Here is a 26,565-nt window from a genome sequence, read left to right on the forward strand (position 1 = left end):
GCACCATCTTTTCTTTCTTCGTTTACACATTCTTCTCTCCTCCTGCTGATTACCAGCACAGAAAACGGGAGCCTCCCTCCTGTGCCTTTCTTTAGGGGTGGAAGTCTTGTGTGCTGAATTGCCCGGGAGCATCGGATGCAGTTCCAAGCTCTGCGGAGCCTCTCCCCGGAGCCGCGCTCCCCTCCCGCCCCAAACCACCCCTTCACCCACATTATCTAATTCCGAACAGATAACAAGTTTAAAGCAGCACCTAGGCTTCTTTCTCTAATATTTTTTAAAGGAATAAAGTGTGATAAAACAAAAGCTCAACTGTGCAAAGTCATAAAACTTTCCCAATATCATGCCTACTCCTCCCATCCCACTTCAGAAGAATTTAACCTTTGAATCGTCCCAGCCATGAAATGTAACAGGAAAACACAATTTTACTACTGCAGGGTGAGCAGCAGGTGAGCAAGGCTTGCTTACTAGATCATTTCATCAGCCGTGCCTGCTGAGAGCTCTAGTTCACTGCTGCCGGCATTGCTTCCCTGCTCCACTCCCTACCCCACTGAAGTCCTCCCAAGGTCTCTGCAGGACTCCTTAACCTTTCCTCGCACTTCTGTGAGAGCAAAAATTTGCAAAACTGTTCCTGGCCCGGTAATCCCTTCTCCAGCCCTGCTGGGCTTCACGGTGTATGTTTGTTCTCTCAGAGGCTACACCCACTGCTTCAGAGATGGCTGTGTTACAGAAATGAACTAATTAGCAAGGGGAATGAGTTCAATTATTTATCACTTTGCCAAATCTGAGATGTTTGGCCTGAAATTTTCCAAGCTGCACGCCAACCTAAGGATTGACTTTGGTCCTGGTTAAAAACAGAGCAATCCATGAGAATCATTACAATGTAAGGCATGATTTTCCCTCAGAAACCTTGGCCTACAATACAAAATACTTATTTGGTTCTGGAGGGCCCTGGAGAACAGAGAGGGTAAGACATGAAGGGAAGCCAAGAATGTGAAGAGTAACTGGAAAAAAAGAAAAGGAAAGTGAATACCAATTTAGATGTAAAGTCTGGAGCTGAATGTTGGGCCTGCTGGAGGCGATGGTTCACTGCTGTACAGTGATAAATAGCTATAACTCATGGAACCAGCACAGAATCATACAACACTTTGGGTTCAAAGGGCCTTTAAAGATCATCTCGTTCCAACCCCATTGCCATGGGCAGGGCCACCTTCCAGTAGATCAGGTTGCTTAGGGCCTCATCCAACCTGGCCTTGAACACTTCCAGGGATGAACACTGACAGCCTGTGCCAGGGCCTCATCACCTTCACAGTAAAGGATTTCCTCCAAATATCCCTTCTAAACCAACCCTGTTGGTGTGAAGCCATTCCCCCTTGTCCTTCTTCAAAGTCCCTCTCCTGTAGCTGCTTTAGGCACTGAAGGGACTGACTCTCAGTTCTCCCTGGAGCCTTTTCTTCTCCAGGCTGAACAACCACAATTCCCTCAGCCTATCTTCATCAGAGACACCTTTACACCACAGTGGTGGCACAAATGCGGCTGAGAAGTGACCAGAAATGTCCAGAAGTGACTAGAATCCTGTCAGAAATTTATTTTGCTTAGAAGAGGCTTTAAGGCACCATCACACTACCTCTAGTTTGGCAAGCTTTTAGCTAAAACTTTCCAACTGTCAGCTCTGCTACTGCTACAGCAAATATCTCTGCTTTAGAGAAATTTGGATTTTATTAAATATCCTGTTGGTTTATGAAAAAATGTGACTTCACAACACTAAGACAACTCCCTTGGACCCCTGTTAATTTTCACAGTTAAATTAGCTGGGGGAGATGTGGGAGTTCAAGGACTTCAACCTGAATTCTTTCCATCCCACTTCCTGTTCTGATAGCCCCACAATAGTCAAGAGTCCAATCAACACCTTTCAGTATCTTAGGTTATTATTTCCAGCAAATAATTTGACAGGAGAGACAGTGAGAAATATTCTTACAGAAACAACCCTAACACAGGAAGCCAAAACAGAGATCCTTGCTCCAGTCAGGCACAGAAGCGACTTCAACTAAACATTATACATTGTGACCTCAATTGCATCAGTACTTTGTAAGCAAAAAACAAGAACAAAACCCAAGCCCTCATTTTCTGTCTTATCCATGTGCAATAATGAAATAATTCTAAACCAGCCTCTTGTTTCTCTGTCCTATTTCAACACTGGTGGAGTGTGGCCATCTGGTTAAGGCTGAGCTGTGAAACGGTGGCTCACTTTGCCATCAGAGACTTAAACTAGGACTGACAAACACAGCTCTGTTTTAGTGAATTCCTACAGAGAATTCCTATAGAATTAAGGAGTGGTCACTGGATATATTTGTTTAGAGACTTCAATGAACTGAACCACACAAGGGAAGACAGGATGAAAGGACAGAAGTCAGTAGGTGTATCCTGCCCTCCCCCCACAAAAAAGCTGGATTACTAATTAGATTAAGGCACTCATATTTAGCATTTTAACAGGCACACATAAGAAACTGAAGAAACCCCTTGCCTTCAAGATTAATAAAGAAATAAACAAAGTTTCTTTCCCCAAAGAAGGGGAAAACCCCTTCTTGGTTATTCCCTCCACTTTCCCTCTAATGTGTGAGTGTGCTTTGGTTCAAATAGATTGTTAAAGAAACAAAGAAGAGAGTTTTCAGAGATTAGTTTATAAGATAGTAAGTCCACAGAGGCTTTTCTTCTGATCACCCTGTCCTTCTTGTCTGCCTTAAATCCATCCTACTAAAGTTATAGCTACAGTTCACTACTGTTCCTGAAAATGTCCAAAGAAAGTTTCATTCTCCTCCCATGATCTCACCCAGTCTTGCTTAGCCAAGTCATGTTACCTTTCGCTCTCATTTTTTAATTTCTAAAATAATCCCTTGTTCCTAAATGATTTGATAACATACACATTGCCATAATAAATTCAACCACATCACCATATATTGCAAACCCCTCATTTTATGAGTGTTAAAATCTGGAGGTGAAATCAGAGCCCGATGTCAATAAATAACAGAAGAATCTACCCAAAGTGAGGAGCAACTTTAAGATTCAAACACATTTCATGGGCAAAGCTGGGCTGCAGTAATTTGCGGAGGATACACGTAGATGTGATGAAAGCTCAGCCAACAGCACAAGGCATTGTTTGGAAAGAGATGGATGACTGCAAGGGAAAGCAAACTGGTGGCATAGAGAGGATGATGCAGGAAAGGTAAAATAACTCACAGAAAAGAACGACCAGAATTGGTGGTGGAGAGAGGGAAACAGATGGTATGACTCACAGAAAAGTGATTATTTTATCAGTCACATGTTTAGCTCACTACAGCTGATGTAAAGTCAGCCCATACAAACAAACATGATGTGAGAAATGAGAATGTCACTAAAATCAAGAATGGGTTAGAAGTAACAGCAGAAAGGGACCAAAACTTTTAAGTCATGGAAGATACCTCTGATTTTGCCCTCTGGGTGTTGGTGGTCAAGCCACCAGCACATTTACGCCTAACGGAGTAACAAGCAACTTCTTGTTGCCATATGGCATTTTGGCTTTTAACTTCTATTACTAAAGAAATGACTCAGTGGTTATAGAAGCCAACAAAGAATTTCAACAGAAATAAGAGCATGAAACTCACAGACAAACTTCAGTTTGAAATCAGAATTTTTATTTCAGAAAGTTTCTGTCTTTACTTTGCATGCACATTTAAGACACTAGAAATCTGTAAATGCAGATTTCTTTCTACCACCTGATCTCTCTCATGAGTCTTTTGCTTCAGAAATGCTCTCAAAGCACAAATGAATAAATTCTCTCCCTAGGAATAGACAGAGAATACACACAGTCCCAAAACACAGGTTAAGTGGAATTTTTGGGTGAATGTAACCTCTGTGAACTTGACCTGGCACAGTATACTCATATTTCTTTTCCATAGGCTCATGTTGGTGATTCTTCCTTCTCCTTTTCCCTCTCATCTCTTTCCACAGATACACAGTTGCCTATAAATACCTCTCCAGCCATTTCCTGATAGTATTCTGTTCATCCCTTCGGCATTCAAAACAGTTTCAGTTCCGCAAATGCAATATTATGTTTCAGATATCCCTGAAAACAAAAATTAAGTCTCTGAATAAAAATGCAAACGAAACATGAAACTATGCATGTGCATATCGGATGATATAAAATAACATGAATGGTTTCAAAGAAATGTTTAAGGCATTAAGTCATGTTATGAAGAGTGTTTCTAGCTGCAAGTTTCATAACAAGAATAAATCAACCTTGACAATGAACATGAAAGAGGGAATGAAACCTTTTTGAATATTCAAAGTGGTTTGCTCATTTCCCTCAAACCAGAACGAATGAATTAGTTGATATACCTGAAAATTAATTTAAACTAACAACATAATCAGAAAATATAAACTTTAAAGTTAAAATTAGATTAAAAATATTAAAACATTACTTGGGGCTGATGAGAGCACATGGTAACTCCACAGTAGCTGCTGAGCTGAGCCTTTATAAGTTAAGGAACTACAAAAAAATAACATATTGTTAAAAAGAGCTGGCCTCAGCCCTTGGACTTTGCTCAGGCACTAATCAGACTTCCAACATTTAGCATTTATTCCCTGGCTACTTATTGACCATCTATACCTGGACACACATAAACACAGTCTCTGGCAAAGGGGTGGTTACTGAGGCTCCCTGTGCTAACCCTGCACACAGGTTTCACACATTCCAATGCCACTTATATCCAATTAATTAGCCTCAAATTCCAGCAATTGTTTTGAAAAAAAATAGATGTTTTATTTATAGTGAGAATATGTAAAAAAAATAAAAACTTTTACTAATAAAAACAAATTACACACCTTCTCGTAATACTACTGTGGCAGCACAATGTCACTCCAAGTGTTTCCACTGTAGAGTGTGCTATTATTTATCCTGGCCACATGTACATTTAACTGCATATACTTAAGCAACTTAAGAACATTATATGGAAGCCTTAATGCCAGTTTATACAATAGCAGAGTGTTTTTAAGCCCCATGGAGCTGTGTAACACTGAGCAGTTTAAGCCTCAGGATGTTGGAGCTCAATGCAGAAAGATCAGGAGCAAAGTTACTGCTTGTTCTGTGGAGTCTCAATGTCACTGTGAATCTTATTAGCTGTCATAAAAAGGTCACAAAGTCACCTTATCATACTCTGAAAAATCCCTATGTCTTGATGAAGCTGAGGAATTGAGAGAAGCAGGATAGGATCTACAGATAAGAAGTGTATGGACCCCCAGTATGGAATATCTAGTTGGACAACAAGGAAATTATCATGACACCAAGGAATGACATGACATAAGCAGCAGCTCCAAGAATCCTGGGGCAGCAAATAGTTATAGTCTTTTGTCCCTGTCTCTCCACTCCCCAGCTGGTAAAATGCTCCACAGAGGGGGGATTTCCTTCCGTGGGGCACAGACATTCAGCCCACATGGTCCATACACTCCATCCCCTTCACTTCTGTCTGTGGAAATACATGAGAAATGAGACATTCCCTGCTCTTTGAAAACCCAGTTATAGATGGCACATAAGGCCTATGGCAGAAGGGGAAAAGAGTGCACCTCTTTGTGAAGTGCCATGGAAACACGGAAGGAACCTTCATTTTATCTGAAGACATCTTCTGCTTTCACAAGTGCCAGGTCAGGGATGCCTTTACTTTCTTTGGTATCAATAAGCCCAAAAGCACCTCCTGCTTACTTCATTACCTTCTAAAAACATAGGAGCTGCCATTCAGGACAGCTGAAGGAGATAATTACAAAATACAGAAATTTTGCAATATGAGCTTAAAGTTGTGGATACCGTAGAGCTTCTTCTGTTATGCTGCAGATGTGGATATTTAGTGGATATACCAGGGTAGTAGTACCATCCAGCTTCAGACATTTAAGTTAATTGTCCAATTTAGGAGTCTCATGACCATGTATATGCAATGGACCAAAGCATCCAGATATTATGAATTCACTGATGGAGACCCTTCACCCCACCTGCAGTGTTTGAAATCTCTTCACTGGAGGGGACAAAAATGGGAATAATGAGAGGGAGGGAGGGAGGGAGGGAGGGAGGGAGGGAGGGAGGGAGGGAAGGAAGGAAGGAAGGAAGGAAGGAAGGAAGGAAGGAAGGAAGGAAGGAAGGAAGGAAGGAAGGAAGGAAGGAAGGAAGGAAGGAAGGAAGGAAGGAAGGAAGGAAGGAAGGAAGGAAGGAAGGAAGGAAGGAAGGAAGGAAGGAAGGAAGGAAGGAAGGAAGGAAGGAAGGAAGGAAGGAAGGAAGGAAGGAAGGAAGGAAGGAAGGAAGGAAGGAAGGAAGGAAGGAAGGAAGGAAGGAAGTGGCGGAAGGAAGGAAGGAAGGAAGTGGCGGAAGGAAGTGGCGGAAGGAAGTGGCGGAAGGAAGTGGCGGAAGGAAGTGGCGGAAGGAAGTGGCGGAAGGAAGTGGCGGAAGGAAGTGGCGGAAGGAAGTGGCGGAAGGAAGTGGCGGAAGGAAGTGGCGGAAGGAAGTGGCGGAAGGAAGTGGCGGAAGGAAGGAACGAACTTATGTTGCAATGCAAGATGTGGCTGGGGGTGTGTATTCTATCGCCATCTGTTAGATGTGGGGAAGTTATCTTTCACTAATTAGAACACCTGTTAAAAACAGGTGGGACAGTTTTCTTTATCTCTTCCACAACCAATCCTCCCTCCAGAAAATATCTTCTGTTAATGGGTCATTGAGTCTCTCACTGCATGACTGATACAATTACATCAACCCATTGGGAGATGCTCCACCCAGGAAGAGGAGCCAAGCATTCCTACCTGGATGTAATCTGAGACTTGGAACACCACAGGCAACTTTTTCCCGCTAGATTCCTAGAGGAGCAGCTTTCTTTTCCACTGCATTCCCAGAGGAAGCCCAGACCCATCTACATCATCACTGGACCTTCAGAAGAAAACTACACCCTTCTACAGGATCACTGCTCCAACAGAATCTGTCACTCCAGGAGGATGGCAGCCACCATTTAATGTAACTGCTACCAACACCATGACCAACAGGGTGTCAGGTCATATTCTGACTCTGTCAGTGTTGTTTTGTATTACTACATTTTTATTTTTATCCTTTTAAAAAAAATCCTAATAAAGATCTACTACTACGACTCCCATACCTTTGTCTGAGAGCGCCTTTCAAAATGATAATAATTCAGAGGGAGGGGGTTTACATTTTCCATTCAAGAGAAAAAGCCTCCTGCCTTCCTTAGCAGACACCTGACTTTTCAAACCAAGACAAAAAGAAAAAAAAAACAACAACAAAAAAAAAAAAAAAAAAAAAAAAAAAAAAACAAAAAAAACAAAAGAAGAAAAGAAAAGAAAGAAAGAAAGAAAACTCCAGCAAAGGTCAGAAGAGCATGCAGGAAAACACATGCATCTTACATTTGGACTCAGAATTCTGATATAATTTTCTAAACAATACCATTACAGGAAACATTCATCTGCTAAAAAGGAAGCTTAGATGCTGGCTATTAACATTAATACTTCTAATACCATGGAAGCAACTACTAATAAACTTTTGTTATAATCACAAGACAATACATAGCTATATAGCAGGAGGAAAAACAAATAAATATTGAAATTTACAATTATAGACAGCACAGATAGACAAGCTAAGATCAAAAGGCAAATGTTTAGGTTTTCCAGTAATAAGATATTTAGTAATAAACACAATATTTGAAAAAAATCACCAGTCTAGAAATTTGCTTTACAGCCACAACGAGCTTCTACCTTCTTCAAACAGCCCCAAACTGGAATTCTGCTTTGGAAGCCTGACAGCTGTCTGCTATTAGTTTTATCTATTCAATCTCCAAATCCCAAACTCAGAGGTTACTGATGTAGGTCAGTTGTGAGACTGTGTTGACTCTCTTGCCATTTGACATGGAAAACCAAATAACAAAGTCTGCTCTGTGTCAGCAAGCATTTCACATTCTTCGGTTTGTCATGCAAAGCACAAAGACCCTGATACAGTTCAAAATGCACTCTTTGTATCTACAATCTTGTTTACTCTTGGAATACAAGCTTAATTTCCCACATGTCTAAAGTATTTTGAAAGCCACTTCATACAATAGAAAAGACAGTGCTAATCTTTGGCAGTGGAACCAGAAACAGAGGGTTTCAGAAGAGCCTCCAAATCAGCATGGAGATCAACTTTATACTTATATACTTTGAGTGCGGGTGTATGAAAGGAAGCACTTCTTCAGGAAAATCTAGTGGTGTAGGATCATGGTTTTGCCATCCGTAGATGTAAATTATTTGGCTGCTTAACTCAGGCAGTTTTCCCTGTTTTCACAGAATCATCACCAACAATTCTGGAAAAGGTAAGGTCCCTTCACCATTCCACACACCCAGTGCAGCCTTCCAGGGAAGCACAAACTGCATGGGCAATAAGAAAGGCCTAGCTTAGTCACCATGAGTTGCTCCCTTGAGGGCACCTCCCACCTTCCTTTAGCTTTGTAGTGAACAGCAGCTGCTGGCCTCAACATTTTACTTGGATGCTACAGGAGAGATGCAAATATGCCCTAAAATATAAAGGAATGCAGAATGAGAATCACAGCTACAAAAGCAAGGGGCATGACACCAGGGGAAAGGTTTCAACAAGAAATGCATCTCCTAAAGCCTAGGTCCAGATTATCTCTTTCATATCTTTACATCTAATCAAAACAGGCAATTTTGAAGAGGATTAGAACTAGAGTGATAACCAAGCATGTGAAGATTGCCCAATCAAATGACTTCGGAAGGAAGAGCTTGCAGCTGTAGTGTGTTTTGTTTGGTTGGTTTTAGTACTGAGTGGTAGAATTCTGAGAAGTGGCACCTTCTCATATGAAGAATTGCTGAAAAAGGCAAAGAACTGCTCTCAGTGCCTTGTCAGCCTGTGGAGCTACTAAACGAGGTTATTGGAGAATACCTGAGTACCTGAGTAAGAGAAGAATAGGATCATTCTTGGCTTCTTGAATACACACATGTCCTTATTGCAGTAAAATCTGCTCTTTTTTTTGTGGCCATGAATACGCAGAGAAGGAACTGTCCCCAGGGAAACCCTATTCTAATTTTATGAAAAGTCAGTTAACTAATAGGCATAGAATTGATTCAACAGCCAGCCCCCACAGGTCAATCATACATCTGCTATTGCTACATTACATGGTATTTTGGAGCCTGGATAGAATTTTCTACACAAACACAGTCTCAGCTGAAAAATTATCTACTTCCTTAAGTCATCCCCTCCTCAAAACTCTCTCTAGCCTTCCAACAGCTTCTAACCTCTCTAAGCTGGTTGTTGGAATCACACTCTTAGCTGCCAACATGCAATGAGTAAAATTAGACCAAGCCTAGGAAACAAACAAAACTGTCAAACCTATCTCCATTCCTTTATGCCTGTCTGAACAGAAATAACACCACGAAATCCTACAGAAATACTGCCCAGAATACTTTGTCCAGTGTACCACATGCACACCCCTCCAAAAATGTGTACAAAGAAAAAGGAAAAACATTGTCACTGCGTCTACTGAACCAATTCACACAAACCTTGTGTTATGTAATGGAAATTTTTGCTTCTAAACCTGAAGAAAACTTTACAAGAAGTTTGTCATCTTTTAGGTCACTGTGTCAAAGTGTCAAAGACACTGCTTCCCTTGACTAACCTTGGCATGTTTGTAGAGTGTCCTTTTCTTTCTTTTGGTAATGCTCATTTCAGCCACCTGGTACAGCTACTATACCTTTGTTTTGAACTACTATTTGTTGCTTAACTTTGCAATTACTTTATGGAATCTAAAACCACTTTGGATTGCAGCTTGTGAAAAGATTCCTTGGAAAATAAAAGTATATGGTATTGTGATTCTAATCAGCAAATCCCACGGCCACAAACGTCAAAGAATCTTTGCAATGTGAATTTCCACTGCTTTTGAGAGTCAGTTTTCAAGATAAATGTGGGATCCTTCAAAGACAGAGAGATGGATATCTACAGGTACCAAGGTACAATTTGCATATTTAGAAGCAATACCACTTTTTTCTAATTTAGTGATAAAATCCAAACAGATGGCCAAACAGTGCAGATGATCTGCTAGGCATGAATCATTTCACCAGTCCTGTGACTTTGCTGTTAAGCAACTCTAGATGGGCATATATACACAAACTGCAGAGACTCACAGCAGAGACACAGTGAGCAATGAATGCTCAAATATCTATATTATCTTAAAAAAACTTAGAGAGTTTAAATTTTTTTTTTTGAAAATTACACTTATGTAATATACAGGATCCTTATATAGGGGTGTTTCACTGTCCTAGTAAGGAAAATAAATGGGAAAAGTGGAGCTTGTAAGTATCTTAATTGTAGCAACTTAATGCAAGTGCAACTGCCAGGATGTTCTGAAGTGAATGAACTGTGAACTGATGGCATGTAATCTTCCAGGCAGAGTGGAAATAGTGTGGCAGCAACTTCCTCAGCTGAGACCTCTTGAGGTCTGTAGATGATTATCCTCCCTCTGCAAACTCATTCACACAGAACACCAGAGGAATCTCCCTACAATTCCTTTACAGGGAAACTCCACAAACACGTTAACACTCCTAAGAGAACACTGCAGGGCAGGGAGATGCATGATGGAATTCCACTGCCATTACAAGGCAGGAAAATCTATTTCTACATATTACTGTAGCAATTGGGTCCACCTGAAGCTTAAGACATAACCCAGTCACGTTCTAACAATTTAAGATGAAGACTATCTGGTTTATGTGTCTATAGATATCTATTCCAGACCCATTTTCTCCGGTTTGCCCCTTTTCTTATGTATTGTGGTACCACTGCTAGTGCAGTAGAACTCCAGCAATGATGAGATGGGGAGTGATGAATTGATGTATGCTACACCTCCATTTAACTTCAGCTTCACTGTCTCAATTAAGAAGAAAAACTGAAACCACAGTCAGGACTTTGAGCTGTCTTATCCTACCATAACACTACATAAAGGATACCTTAACAGAAATTTCATTTTTCTTTTCCTTATATTATAAAATTTCCATTGTCTACAATAAATCAGCACATGACCCCCCCCACCAAAAAAAAAAAAAAAAAAAAAAGGAAATTTGGTGCAGCTTAAAGGAAATTAGATTCAACTTCTTGAGCAATATCCATCAGCACCATGACTGTAATTCTGCTTTCAGTGGAATCTGCCTCCTCCCAAAAGCAGTGACATCTTCTCTCCCCACTTTTCAAAACAGGCCAATATTTCCCCCAACTTGATGACTTGCTTCAGCTTGCTTTTCAGCCCTTCTGAAGTGTGATCCAAATCCCCTTGGTTATGAAGGCAATCCAACAATCTCCCTCCACCACCAAGATTACTAACATCTTTTAGTAATCTCATCACTGTAGCAGGATCAGGAAATTAAATTTCAGTTAGTGAATTTAAACATACTCCAGACAAAGGGATTTACTCCACAAATGTGAAACACTGTTTACTACCTGAGCCATGACATATAAATAACTTTAATTCGTTTTTATAAAATGTAAAATAGCAACAAAATACTACTCTTCAGATATTTTTGAAAGCCATCATTTTTACCATTTGTACTGCACTTAATGACGTTCTTATTAATAGCAAAGTATGTGTGCTCTGTGTGGAATGTCCTCAGGCTTTCTGCTCACTTTCTGCTTCACTTCCACTTCTTCCTTCCTGTCCATCTCCTGTCCAGGGTCCACAGTCTACCTTGGGATTATTCAAAGATCTTTCCAAAAGCAGGAAATACTTCTAAAATGCTGACTGCCAGGAAGCAGCTTCAGTCGCAAATCTGCCTAAGAGTTAATCTGGATGCAGACTTGTTTTTAACCAAGCTGTACTCATCAGATGTGATCAGGATACAGACACACACTCTTGAAGAGCAAGCTCAGCACTGGTTTTGCTGTTTTACCTACAGTCCATCAGTGATGTAGCTACTGGAAGTACCAAAACAACACAATCCACTCTTTGACAAGTCATTTCAATCAGAAGCTGGGAAGACCTTTCTATGCCTTTATGCAAAGCCACATAATTCATGCAACCTCAAACAGAACTTCAAAAGGGAAACACTCAAAGTTAATCATGCTCAGCAGTAGGTTTTTAAGCACTTCATCACTGTTGATTTTGAAAAGGTCATATAGACACTTCCCTAATAGCAAAGTTACTCTTGACAAGCTCACATTCAGAGTCTCCTGTCCCAGCCACAAGTTTGTGAAAAAATTTAGGTCTGAATTACTTCCTCGAAATAACAGCTTACACAGGTAAGCAACTACAGAAAGATTAATTCAGATCTTATTTACCTACACATATTACAAATTTAAGTTACATATATGAAGGCAAGGACCAGATTTAGTCTCAGATGGAGCAGCTGTGTCTGACAATGTGAAATCAACTTAACCAGATGGCACACACTATGTCCATATATAGAGAACAGACAAAACAATAGGATATTTATTTCCAACCTTGAAAAAAAAATCCAAAACTAAATAAAAAAAAACAATCACAAACTAAATAAAAAGGTATTTTAATGTCTTTTTTGATTTAAAATGCCTTTGTTCTGGGCAAACTGAAATTATCTTGAAGTCAGAAAATAAGCTCAGCTGTATTGTGCAATGATTCCATTAACCTTGCAATCAAGCATTAAATTCAGTGCCCTTGTTTGCATTTCGCTGCTGCAGGGGAAAGTGTAAGGTCTGTGCTTTACCTTACCAGAGCCAATAAATAAAATCCTCACAACTAAACTTCTACAACTAATAGCATAAGAAAGTAAAGTAGCTAGCATATTGCAAAAATTCCTCTGATAACTTTTTAATTATTAACTTCAAGCTCAGAGGTTCACAGTCTTTCACACTTGTTCTCCCATGCATTCAATTAACATCTGCTTTGAACAAGTTAAATAGAATCTTAATCTGTTTTCTGCATGTTCCAATAAAGCAACTCAGCACCCCTGCTCACTGCCTCACAGAATGAAGAAAACAGATACTGCACAGTTTTATTCAACTCCTTTTCCTTATGCCCATTTTCACCCCAGAAAACAACTCAGACTAAGATTATTTTTTTGTTTAAACTGAACATCATGGTCACCCAGCAAGCAAAGAGGAGCTATTTTTAAATCATTACCCTACTGTCAGAAACTCCCCATGTTAAATACAAAGCTGTGTTTCGTGTCAGGTCCATACAGGCAACGTGTGTATGTGTGATTGTGATATGTGTGGAAACCGACCATGGGACAGTTATAAGAACAAATTCTAATAAATAACTGAGGGAGTAAAGCATGGAAGACGGCCTTTGAACCTATCCTTTGTTCGCAATTAACCTTTATAAGTCTTCAGTTGATTTAGGAGCATTTAAATTAAAGCTCTAAGGATGTTGCTGTTTGACAGGAACTTTCTGCTTGTAGCTAAGCCTTAAAGAGTTTTGCAATAATAACCTTTTGAAGTATAATTTTAGAATATTGCTTGAAGTAAGAATCTTTGAAACGACAGCTTTAGAATATATAAAAAGGAAACATGCTTATCTCGATGCCTTAACAAAACAGTGAAAAGCAGCTTGAGAAAGGAAGATGAACATCAACTCAAGGATTGATAGTTTCAACCAAGGGAAGCTGGACATCACTGTTAAGATTTTTATAGTCCTTGCAATTAAAAGGTAGACCCACATCTGGAATTTGGACCTCACCAGCTGGGAGACTTCTCTCTTCTTGGAAGCTGGACCCCACCATCTGGGGATACTCTTTTCTGGGATACATCCTGAGAAAAACTAAATCACAATAGTGTATAGAATTGTGATGTAAAAATTTGGAATAGAAACTGCTGAGAAAGCTTATGAGTACCCCTATAAATATCTGTAAGGTCCAACTATCAGTGTGCAGTGGAGGGAAAAATCCCCCCACTGTTCCCAGCGCTGTACTGCTCATACTTTACCATATTAATTAATAAATTGATTGTTGCTTGAATATTGGCCTAGTCATTTATAACACCCATTTCCTGCATAAGGTATTATATTCGAAATAGAAAAGACTAAATCAAAGCAACACATCATAGTATCACCAACTCTGAGACCAAGGGTAATTTTTCTGCCATGCAGAGTCTTTATTGTGTGCAGAGTCTGTCCCACTCCAAGTGAACTGAAAGGATGGTTTCCGAAGCTGAAACAAATGACAATCTAGGGATTGCATTTCAGTGGGTCACAACCCCATTCTAGGTGTAATACATTTAAACACACCAATAATCCCTCTTGTCAAATGTTCCTAATTGGTGCCTGATGTGTGGTGTCTTCAGGAAAGAAGTTCAGCAAACAAGAAGTGTTGCACGCACAGAAAATACTGGATGGGAGAAGGAACCAGTGACAGGAATGTATCACTGGCTTTCCAGAAAAGCTGTTACTTAACAACAATATACTTTATCTTAGACAAATGCTGAATTTTAAACAGACGCTTTTGCTACCATGGCAATATTGGTTCAGAAGCCACAGCAGCAGAAGAGGATGACACTTGATTCCTGTCCAGCTGCATCATAAGGCGGCAACACCCTCATCCATAGGACCAGCAGTGAATGCTGGTTGGGTTTCAAGCTGCACATTTCAGAAAGAGATGTGAGCTCCTGGAAAAATCCAGGCATATTTTACAACTGGCAAACATATGTTGACTTGTAATTCAAACTGAACTGGGATTCTCTGAGAGGTTTTAGTTCTTTTGTTTACATTTGACATCCTGCTATTTGCCAATATCACAAGGATGCCAAAGCAGATTTAGGTCTAAATCTTGGCAGATTTAGAGTTAGTTTACTTAGAAAACAAGGCTAGATTCTCCACCACTTGGGTTTCCTTAGTAATATATGCATCACAATTAATAAAGTATCAATAATATCAAGCTCAGTCATGTCCTGGGAATGACTTATAGATAGCAGAAAGAGAAAAAATCTTTAATTCAAAAATTCATTTGAACATGCACCTCAAAATTAATTTTTTATACTTAGAGGCCTCTCATGGAAGAAAAAGGATACGGGTCACTTACTGCATCAGCAGTAACACTGATCAGGTTTTGGAAGGGAAAGAAGCAGCCATATGCTGACCTCGTTAAAAGCAAGTATTTAACCCATTTATATCAACATTAATAGAATATTTCACTGGGTTCCTTTGTGACTGCACTCCCATGAATTATGGATTTCCAGTCCTCTAATTCTTGACATTTGGCCTTGACTGTTCACATTCAATCACTGGGGAGAGTCAATAGACATGAAAAGAGAACTCAGTCCTTTCTATTTCAAACACTACTAAAACAAGAGCTCAACACTTTCTTGTGCTGCCTCCTATCCACAAAAACACAGGGGAGATTGCAGCAAAACACTCAGGAGACACAAAACCAGCATTTCTCCCGACACCCCCACGAACACAAAACCTAAAATGCTCTGGTGTAAGATGAGAGAGAGATGCGGAACTCCAGGCGGCTCTTTCAAAATGTTTATATTGTATACAGCAGTCCAGGATCATGGGTGACAGAGCCACGCCTACAGCTCTCAGCTCCAGCTGTAGGCAAGCTTGAAGACCCTTTAGTTCTGGTTACAAGGCATTATGTATTTTTCTTTGCTGAGCATCTTAATACATAACAACCAATCAGCATCATATATAACACCTTTGCTATTACCTATAGCCCATCAACACTACTATCATTACCATATTATGGTCAATATTATCCAATCACATGAGTTAGTATGTTACAGTTTAAGCTTAAAGCTGTTTTTCAGTTTTCTTGCAGTGCAGAATTCTTAAGACTTTTTTTCTGCTCACCACATCAGCATGTCTGTTTGCCTATGGTATCTTTCTGCTTTTCCTAAGACCTATTTCTGCTTGGTAAAGATATCTTTTTTGTTTGTGGTCAACATATTCTTTGCTTTAGCCATAAAACCTCCTTCCAACCTGACTTAGCCTTTGCTTTCTTAGTTGTCCAGTAATGACTGGCTCAGCAATTGTCAACTTAGACATCTATTGCTCTTCTATATCAATACTTGCTTCCATCTCTATTCTGTTCTCAGGTTCTACATTCAGAGAGCTTTCTACCAAGCATGCATATCTGTGAAACTTTCTTGTCAAACTTTCAAACCCCGGAGGAATTCATACGCAGGCGTTGAATGCCTGGATGGCTAAGGGTGTTCAGCCCCCTACCTGTCGGCATCCCCGAGCCTCAGGGCCGAGCTGCGCTGCAGGGTCTCCCGCACCGTGGCCATGCCGTCGGGTAGCCGGTTCAGCCGCCGCGTGTACAGCCCCAGCCCGCCATCCGTCAGGTACCTGACAACAGAACGCCGTGTTCACTATCACAATAAAAAATTCACATATCATAACAGCACTTACGTTGTGGTTTCCCCATTTTTAAGTTAAGGATGCTACACAAAACTAGAAGCAAACAAAACGTCATTCTTGATTACATCAGAGGTACCGTATCCTCCATTGTATTCTCTATTACACCTTGCATGCTCTCTCATCACCAAGACTCGAATTTCAACATAAATGTGATAAAGGATACTTAAAGAAAACCTAACCTTCATTAAGGATACCTATATGGAAGTAATTTAATGTTTGTGAGTGCAATCATTAATGATCCCTTCTTGCCCAAAATAGACATGGTTTGTACCAGCCTGAAGTTTTCCGCATGTGCTAAAACACAATCAAAATTTCAAACCTTTTACAAGTTAAGTGCAAAAATCACATTGACTTAATCCCTAGATTGTCAGAAAACAATAAACCTAAAGTATTCCCCAACTTACAGAAATCATCATGGATGAAAAGTTTTTTGCAGCCTTCTTTTGGTTCCTACATTCTACTGTGGCTACAACTGTGACCTAGAGATACCTGCATTTAAAAATTACTATTTACTATTACTATTCTAAGGCATTAATAAGTGCCAGGTGTACATACGACACTTCATAAATTGCTAAGAAAGCACATTTCTTACCTTCTGGTTTAGACAAATGAAAAATTAATGTTAAATGAACAGAGATGGCGGGCAATGGCACAGAGTGAGCCCTGTGTTACCACCATCAGTTCATCAGCTCATGTGGGTGTACGTGAGCAGCACTGACAGCTGAGTGAACACAATGTGAAGATTTTCACACGCCTGAGACTGAAATAGCTCCAACAACCTGAGCACTACGGTCACCGTTTCCAGAAGACTGCTGGACAAGCACCATACTCCACAGAGACAGGAGCTGACAGGACTGTATCTCCTCAATCCCTTAGCCACTCTTAGCAAATTGACAGCAGACCGCAGAATAATATCCAGATACTCAGGACACCTTCCTCTGGCTTAAGAAAGCACACAGCTTTCTCTCTGATAGTGAGACACCTCTTACCCACAGCAGGAAAGAAGAGATGCTCCGATGCTCCAAGCTGCAGGCAGCAGTGTCTCTGCTGGTGAGATCTCACTGTGCACATGTGCTTTACCCAACCCAAATTTGATTCCTACATTTATAAAAATGGGATGGTGAGCAGTTGGGAAGCCTTGCCCAATCTGCTGATTAGCACTGCAGTTCAGTGTATAAATCTGTACACAACCATCCCAGCAGCAACCCAGGAGTCTCTGTAGAATCTTACAAAGAGGTTGCCAAGCCCATCAAGTCAGACACAGGAGTATTCCCCATTCTGCAAATCTGTGGGGATTCTCCCAATTCATAAACAAAGATTATAAAAAGCATGAGGAGCAGTTACACTGTAGCAGGTGGAATTTGCCTTAGATTTGGCATTCTAACTTGTGTTTGACAGTTTATAAATATTTTATCATGGAAGAATATGTTTTTTCCTTAAGGTACTAAAATAAAGGAGAAGAAGAGAAAAATGGCTCCAGACCATAGTGCTATACAAACATCTGAAGAGTATTTTGCAAAAACATTTCATGTACATGTATTAATTGGTTTACTGCACCTATTTGTCTGCACACGCAAACAAGTTTCTGTATGGATACTCTTTGCACGTGTGCTGGAAAATGCAGCTTCTGGCTTTGCTGTCAGATTCCTGGCATATTGGTCCTTTGATAAGAAAGATCTGTTACAGCTGAAATAGATTGTTTGTCATACCTATCACTCAGAACGTGGAAATTAATGTAGTATTCTTAAGAGTTAGCCATGCTGAAATCAATGTCTTTTCACCAGCATTAGTGTATTTCATCTTCTACACAGAAGCCCAGCAAGCTAAAAGATTAGAATAACACTGCAGTAGCTCAAATTGAAAACTGGTTTCAAGCACTGATAAATCTCGCATGAGCAAATGGAAGCTGGATGGCTTTAGCACCTCTGACAACTAGATCATGACACTTTTCTAAACAAGTCCATGTGAAAAAGCACAGCCATAAACAATGGCTTTTACCCCCATACCAATAACACAAGTTTCTTACATGCCATGACAACACAGGATAGACTTCTGTATTTTGAAACAGGCTTGTGTAATCACCGTTTGAAAGCTTTATATCTTAAATATCCTCTACACGGGAATGTTTAATTTGGAAAAGATGCCAAAGCCAATGGTGCCTGAAGTCCTGCATGTAACAGCAAGGTGAAGGAAGAAGGAAAGGCACTAGCCTCTAAAGTCTGTGGAGAAAAACACATTTAAAATAAATACACTTTAAAACAAATGAAAAAACCCTCGTAATTATCCATTAGTTAGTACAGAGGAGATTCTAACTACTGGTGCCACAAGCCTCCAGCCATTGCTTTAATTTCCTTCCTCTCTATCCCTTCAAACTTCAACTGTCTTGGCTTTCAGAAACTATCTTTTCCTTACAACTACATTATTATTGCTGCAGATTTTTGCTTTATGGGAAAGGAGAATATAATGAAGCAACATTTTCCTAAAGAAAATCTTCTAATGTTTTACTCAGGGGAAAACCAGACCAAGGAAATATTATCCTGTTGATAACTGTAACAGTACTCAAAGTTATTGGAATTTATTGCCCTATCACATCCACACAATGTGGAACACAACAATATTGGCCTCTCCTCTACAATCACACATTGCACTCCCAACCACTGTACTAGGTCTAAATGTAATTTATCTGACTTTTCATATTAAAAATAATAAGAAAATTTACACTAAAAGCCTTGCTAGCTTCATGACTGCTAAGAATTCTGCAAGCACGTTCAGTGAAAAACAAACAGGACTTAGAAATATTATTTTACCTGCCCCAAAATAAGAAAAAGTTTAAATATATTAGTTAAGGAAATGCATAGTGTCCAGACTCTGACTTTTACAAGGATAGGTAAATTGTACGAAAAAAAATTAATCTCACAGATGCTTTATGAATGGTACCAACAGCCAGGGAGGAATAACTGCCTTTAATGAAGCTCAATATCATAATATTTAATAAATGGACAGTGAAACAGTGATGAGGTTGGTAAAAAGGAGTTTCTGATCTTTTCAGGAACTAATGTACAAATACCCATCACTATAGCTTCACTCTTCATCAGCAAGGAAAAAAAGTCAACCAAATTTCTGTCAATATGAAAAGACTCAGTTTAAACAAGAGCAGTTATACCGTTAGGACTTCTAGTCCACTTTCTAGGTGACACGTTTTTCCCGTTAGAAAATGGCTCCCTGCTCTGCACTACAGGCATAAAGCAATTTGCATTGGACAACCTGGACCTTTAAGCTTCTCTTTTCTTTAGCCAAATACGCCCTTTCTGTGCCTCTCAAATTTTGAGTGCTGTAACAAGCCCTTCCAAGTGTAATATTTTTAGGGTATTTTTGACGCTGATTTATTCCCCTTTCCTGAAAGGCACACTGAGGAAACAGGAATGAGATATGGCAAGGATCAGCAAAATCCAGTGGTCTCAATCACTTGACTCCTGTCTGCACTCCCTACTTACTGACAGATGCAGCCAGCCAACAGCGCACTTACTTTTATGGTCAGACAACTCTACCACTTCACATGTATTCATTTGACTCCTGAATTCATGAATATGAATTTTTCAAGTTTGAAAATAAGTAGCCAAGGGGAAAGCATTCTTTATTTAAGGATTAGGAAGAGAAGGGGCAGCAGGTAAATCAGCAACACACAACAGACAAGGCAAGCCTACCCTGACCTGCTCTGGATCCTGTAGCTCCATAATCCCAATCCCACAAGCAGGAGAACAGCAACATGCCTCGAATGGGACCTGACTCTGGCAGCTCAGGTGCTCCTGCCTTCCTCTTGCTGCTTTGGATTACAAGCTGATGTGGAAAAAGCTGCCCAGGTGTCTCCTGGGCAGATGATTTGCCCAGCAACCCAAGAGCTTGAAACTTTAAGAAACAAAAAGCTTGAGGGAATTATTTCACATATCAACATTGGCTTTGACATGAGGAAATGTCTCCTACTGATGTAGTAGTAACACTGTTATCCTTAATGCTTTCCTTTAAATATCCATTTTCACTAAGCTTCATCTGTCTCGTCATTACAGTCGGTGAAATGAGATCAAGGGGCTTAACGACTTTGAGTATCAAAGAACAACTCTGACTTTGCCAGTGCTGAAAACCCACAGAAGAGAACTCCCCAGTGCTGTTTCTGAAATATGCTGAATGGGATCAAAGCCATCCTGTTATTGCAACTACGAATATATCCTAAATCTGACTTAAAAAAGAAATGCTACCCTAACAGCTGGATGATGACAACTGCAAATTTCTCAGTTTAGTATCAATTTGATCTACATTTTTCATTATAACACTGGCATTAGACCATATGGGCTGTTTATGTCCCCTGAAGTCTTTCAAATCACTATTCTTGCCTGACTTGAATCAGTACTTGGTAAGTACTTGATCTCCTAGCCAAAGGGTTGGACACAGACACTGTCTACAAGCCTATGGTTGGTTTAGATTCCATTATTGATCCCTATGAATTTCAACAAGAACATTCAAGAACAGGATTAGGTTCTGATCTTGCAGGTAGAGACTCCAATACAACGCCCAAATCCCTAATATTAGACCAAATATTACAGTTCAGATTCACAGAAAGGCAAACCTATTGCTCAATTAATAAAACCGAATTTATATTTAAGGTAGCCTATAAGTTACAGAGCAACAGACTTTCACCCATAATCAGTAACGCTTTATAATTAACAAACTAATGAATGAACTATGAATTATTTTGCAGATGCTTAACCCAAACATGGAGTAAGACCTGAACGAATTACTCGCAGACTCAAAAATCCTAATCACTGCTGGAAAGGAGGAGATACCTGTTCCACCAACAGGTAAGACAGGAAAAATGAGAATATGCAAAACTTAATAAGTATATATTAGTTTCATAGTTTATTTGGAGAAACCTCTCACTTGTAAATCACCAATAGCATAAATCGTGCTGATTATTCAGTCTAGAAACAAAACAAATTCATCTCATTAACTACTTAATGCTCAGACCTTTTTCTATGAGGAGAAAAAAAAAAAGAAATCTGTAGCAATAAGTGGCTTCTGTAAAAATCAATACTCTTCTGTCTGGAGATGTATTAAAGCTGCCTGGCAAACAACAATTTTTGGGCACCACTGTCCAAGGCTAATTTTTTTTTCTATGTCTTCTCAGCTTCAAGCAGTCTGCAGGTAAGGAATTCCAAGGACGGTGCAGCCTGTAAGGGAGCTGGGTGGCTGCAGCTTCTCCACATCCATCCCCACATCCAGAACAACAGCTTCTGACAGAGCTTTTGAAGAAACCAGTTTCCTGTGGAATGAGCAGTCTTAGATACACATAGTCAAAGAGAAGCTGTCAACACTTAATATTAGACTGAAAGGAAGTGTCTCTCATAATGGCTGCAGCCATTCCTGCTCCAGAGAAGTCTCCACTGCATGATCCTCTTTCCAACACTCACTCCATCAGCCAAGGGCACTTTCACCTCAAGGAGGAGGCCCGCTCCACCATGGCTTTTAAAGCTCCTTTTAAAATCTAGTCAGCCCAGACAGACTGGGCTGGAGTCAGACTGGAAAACACTTAGGAGGTCAAATCCTTTCAGGTGTGCAAATGCCACTCTGGACCCCAGGGAAACACAGGTTGAAACTCACACCCACCAAGCACCACCACCACCACCAGGCTGCTGGCAGCTGAAGGCCCACCAGAATCAGGCAGTGGTTCAATGGGGCTTTGCACATGCCAATTTTGATTTCAATGCCTAAATTCTTTCTCAGAGTCCACTGCAATTGAAATCATAGAACTAAGCTATAGAATAAGCGATCCATTTTTTCACCACACTCTTAAATTCTGTTCAAGAGAGGAATGAACTGTCACCAAACAGGATTAAGAAGGGGGTGCAGCTTCTCCAGAGGTTTTCAGCAACATCAGCAGCAGACAAAGAGTAACTCCACAGCAACTTCGCATTATTCTCTCCTGCCAACTCTTTCCCTGCAGATGATCCACATCGACACAGTGTGAATGACTGCATCCCCCTCTACTGGCTAGCCCCGGACTGGGACCCTATTTTGTCCCTTAGAAGCTGTCCCTCCACTCAAATTACAACCTGTTGGCACTGATGCAGTAGCTCAAACACTGCTGAGGTGTTTCTTACAGAAAAAAGCCCAAAATAGGGTAACTGCTATTAAATGGTATTTTGGTAATTGTTAACAGTAGGTCAGCGTATAGAAGTAAAAATACAAAACACCACAACTATTGCATTCGTTTTATTGATTAACACTACATGTGACCTAACCTGAGCATTTTACCATTATACTGAGAAAAAAGGCTGATGTATAAGGTTATAACTCCTAGGCCTATGTTGTCTTCCTATGCTGAATCACACTGCAAGAAAGGTTCTATGAGAGCATGTGATCTGAAATATCACTTGAGATAAATGATAAACACTGTCTTATTGATGAAGCTGACACAAGAACTACACCTCAAGTGAGTGCAATATTTAAGAATACTTAAAACAATATACAAAACTAATAATATTGAATATGCTTGTGCAATATCATACTCATGTCTCCTGCAAAGAACTGCAAGTACAGTTCTTGGAGTAAGAATACATCTGCCACACTGCTACTGCAGATGGCTTAGAAGGAAAGGGTTTCACTCACTTGCTGTTACCAACAACAAATTCTCATTAGCAGCAAACTGCAGAGTCCTCCTCCTCCTGTGAAACCTGAGCCCTAGGGGAGGTCTGTTATACCACCTGTGACTGTGACATCTAAAGAAAATGCGTCACTATCTGACTTTTAAATATGACAAAACCATGGAACAGCTGCAAGAATCCTACAAATACCAACTACACTTCAACATTCATTGAAATCAGTCCTCAACTTCAGCTCCTTTTTGCCTCCCAACAAATGTAACTCCTAAATGTAAGCCTACTTCAGAACTCTACTTCAATGATGGTTGTGGTCTGTGAAGGGCACAGTGAGAGTTTGAGACCTGAGCAGAAGCACAGGCAAAGTCTGAGTCCCCAGCCCAAAGTGGCCTCTTCTCCCTTTCAGTATCCTTCATGCATGTTCCAAATTCAACTGTTTCCAGTGCTTGTAAAACAATCTCGAGGAAGCATAAAGGTTTGAATAAACAAGAAGCAATCATAACCCTATGATGATTGTGCATGCAAACACATTAAGAGGTTATGGAAACAGAGATGTGGAATGGGAATACATCACCACAAAACCATCAGATATGGGGAGATTAATAAAATAGTAAAATGTATCCCCCCAACAATAACCACTGTGCCCACAGGAGGTGGCTGTAAGGAGAATTTTAGCACAGTGCCCCGAACATTGTTAGAACACAGCTGGAATAGCCTGCTTCTGCAAAAAATGATTTTGACAAAGGTGTGTTTGCAGATCCAAAGCCATTTCCTGAGAAAACTTGTGACCAGCACTAATCAGTATATCTACACTGTTAATTCTGCATAGAAAGCTGCACACTTAAGGTAATGAAAACAGGGACAGAGGATTAATCGAATGAAAAGAAAATAATTATAAAAGGCTTTTTTTTTTAACCAACAGCCCTGTTGCTGCATTCCAGTAAGAGATATAAAGGAAATTAACTCTACATCTCATTAGAGAAAATTGGGCCTAAGGAGACCAAAAAAAAAGACAGGAATATGTATGTTAGTAGCCAGAGGGAGACTGAAGTGGACAAAAACCTTCTCAAAAAATGCAAAAAATCCATGAGAATTAACATCCCCACCTGGGCCAATCTTTGGGGCAGAGAGGGGAGGCAATTCTGGGCTCTGAGGTGCCACGTTCCAATGAGGCTCTGAGCCTTCAGCTCAGCCAGCCACCACAAGGAGTGCGCTGGAGGCTCACTTCCCAGCTCACACAAACCCTGCTCATGTTGCTTCATCACTGGGTTATGTTATGGACCCTGCAAAAAGGCAACTTCTTACCTTTGATGCACCCCCTGGAGACTTGCTTAGTTTAAGAGCTGCTCTCTGTCCCTTTAGCAAATACTCTCTTCCTTAACCTTAAGAAAGCAATCCTGGTGTCTGCCAGAGCTCTGCTTGAGCAGACTCATTAAGGGAGGCCAAACGAAGCTTCCCATGACCCAGTACATTTCAGAGAAAGCACCAGGATCACAGGGCTAAACTAGTTTTTCTTGGCTATTGGATTTATTTTGGCTGTAAATATTTTGGCTTCCTTCCCTATCAGTATGCCAACGAAAACACAGATCCAAGGTTTTCAGAGTCCGGGATTGTAGAAATTCTGAAAAATGACAAAGTGAAACACATACCAGCTAATAAAGAGCTATTCATGCTCTAAATACCCTCTTGTGCTGCTCTGCACAGAGTGTAGATCAGCTTCTGGAAATGTTGAGCCTGTTTGCCCTACCACTGATCTTGTTCTGCAGCAAGTCACATGGATGCTTTCTTTACATGCAACCTCTCTGATTTCTAAGCAGTTAATTATTCCTCTCCCACAAAAACACAATGCTATCCTATTTTTTCTTACTATTTGAATTAAATAGACATTGGGGAACACAACTTACAGAAAAGGCTACCAAACATCTGTTTACACTGGAGATGGTAACCCAGTGTCATTAGGGGGCACCAAAGGCAACAACCTTATTTTTTTATCCTTCTCCATTAATATTGGAATGCTGTTATTGCAATTTAATACTGCAATATTCCCTTCTCAAGGAATCCACTCACATGATTACCCTCCATAGACTGCAACCCCAGGCTTGTGGGGCTGCTTGTAGCAACACTCCCTCCAAAGGCCTACAAGTGCAGCAAGTAGAGGAACCCCAAACTGCCCATCTCCCTGCCCACAACCTGGAAATGGAGTTGCATCTTTCCAACAATGGATTTACCTACAATACCAATTCTGTCCTTGGAAATTAGTCAATGACTCCAACAGTGCTATATGCATCGACAAATCAGCTCACACTATTTAGCAAAACAGACTCCTGTAGCTAAAGACAAAAGATGTGGAAAAGAAAAACTTACTTGTACACACTTCTTGCCCTAAGGACCTTAAATTGAGATCTCATTTATCAGTATGTGCTTACTACATGAGTAAAAAGTGAAAAGTATCTCACTCCTTTAAAAACCAGTGGGGAAAAAAGAATCAGATACTCAGTTAAAGATAGCCCAGCACCCAAGGCCAGGAGTGAGGTAGGGTGGATTATATTACTCTTCTGCTATGTTAATCATTCTGGGTATATAACTCACTGCTTTGGTGACAGAGGTACCAACTCACAAAACCATTTTCTTGCCCAGAATCTAAACACCACTCTTTTGCTTTCAGACTATGGAATTTTTATGGAATCAATTTTTATCCTGCAGGATGACCAGACACAGAAAAGGAAATCATACACAGAGATGGGCAAAGGTACAGATTTTTCTGACTAAATAATTAATAAATTTGACAGCTTTTCTATTCTTTCCTTTTCCTCAACCTGGAATCTGAATTTTATGCACTAAGTAAAGGTCTGCAAAGACAGGGGCTCCTCTTTGAGCAACAGAAGATTGAGCTGACACAGTTCTTCCAGGGGTAATTCTCAGCTACCACTCAAGGTGTTTTATGGAAACCACGGTAGTATACAGAGTTTACTTTCCTCACTTCCAGACCAAAACTACAGCAAACAAAAAACAAACAAAAAAATCCCACCAAACCAAACAAGAAAAAACAAACAAAACACCAAACCATTTAAATCTCAAAGGTAATTTTTAACATCAATCCAATGCTAATGTACTTGAGCTAAGAAAAAATTACTTTTACAGTAGGAACTGAAAGTAGACTAAATTGAAAACTGACTTTGGAGCAAAGAACAAATGCTTTTTCCACTCAAGGCAGAGAAAAAATGCTGATGTAAAACCTTGTCAATAATTGTCTATCACTTCATATTTCTGTACACTGACTTGTTCTTTAAACCTGTTTCTAGCACATACTACTACTAACACAGAGATGCAAACTCATTTCCTTCCAGTGAACTAGCCTGTCAAAGTTGAGGCAGCAAAAGAATTGAGCTAAGTACAAATAGTGCCTCACTCCCTCCATCTCGTGGGCACGAAGGAATGTTGCAACCACTGTGAGTCAACTCTGGAAAACGTTTAATCACACGCCAGAGTATCTTCACATCTAGGGATACTTTCTTAATGTGCACTTAAAA

The 26,565-nt window shown here is 40.1% G+C and overlaps 1 protein-coding gene and 2 long non-coding RNA genes across 14 annotated transcripts in view; 1 reads left to right on the top strand and 2 right to left on the bottom strand.

Moving 5' to 3' along the window:
* Positions 1-26,565, bottom strand: part of NAV2 (neuron navigator 2) — a 385,274-nt gene that overhangs the window by 66,672 nt on the left and 292,037 nt on the right. For all 11 annotated transcript variants that reach the window (XM_064426226.1, XM_064426225.1, XM_064426222.1 and 8 more), the window contains one exon: positions 16,191-16,313. In XM_064426226.1, the coding sequence (XP_064282296.1) occupies positions 16,191-16,313 (123 nt within the window). The remainder of the gene's footprint in view (positions 1-16,190; positions 16,314-26,565) is intronic.
* Positions 3,647-6,067, bottom strand: LOC135303937 (uncharacterized). The gene is made up of 3 exons (XR_010365357.1): positions 5,834-6,067; positions 4,455-4,522; positions 3,647-4,099 (listed from the first exon to the last, which is right to left on the bottom strand). It is a non-coding gene; the product is annotated as an uncharacterized LOC135303937 (long non-coding RNA).
* Positions 19,603-26,456, top strand: LOC135303933 (uncharacterized). Of its 2 annotated transcripts, XR_010365355.1 has the most exons (4): positions 19,603-20,185; positions 20,450-20,793; positions 21,139-21,238; positions 21,565-26,456. It is a non-coding gene; the product is annotated as an uncharacterized LOC135303933 (long non-coding RNA). The 2 variants fall into 2 exon arrangements; XR_010365354.1 differs by having other exon boundaries at positions 19,603-20,793.

This window comes from Passer domesticus, chromosome 6 (genome assembly GCF_036417665.1).
Source record: "Passer domesticus isolate bPasDom1 chromosome 6, bPasDom1.hap1, whole genome shotgun sequence".
NCBI classification, from domain to species: domain Eukaryota; kingdom Metazoa; phylum Chordata; class Aves; order Passeriformes; family Passeridae; genus Passer; species Passer domesticus.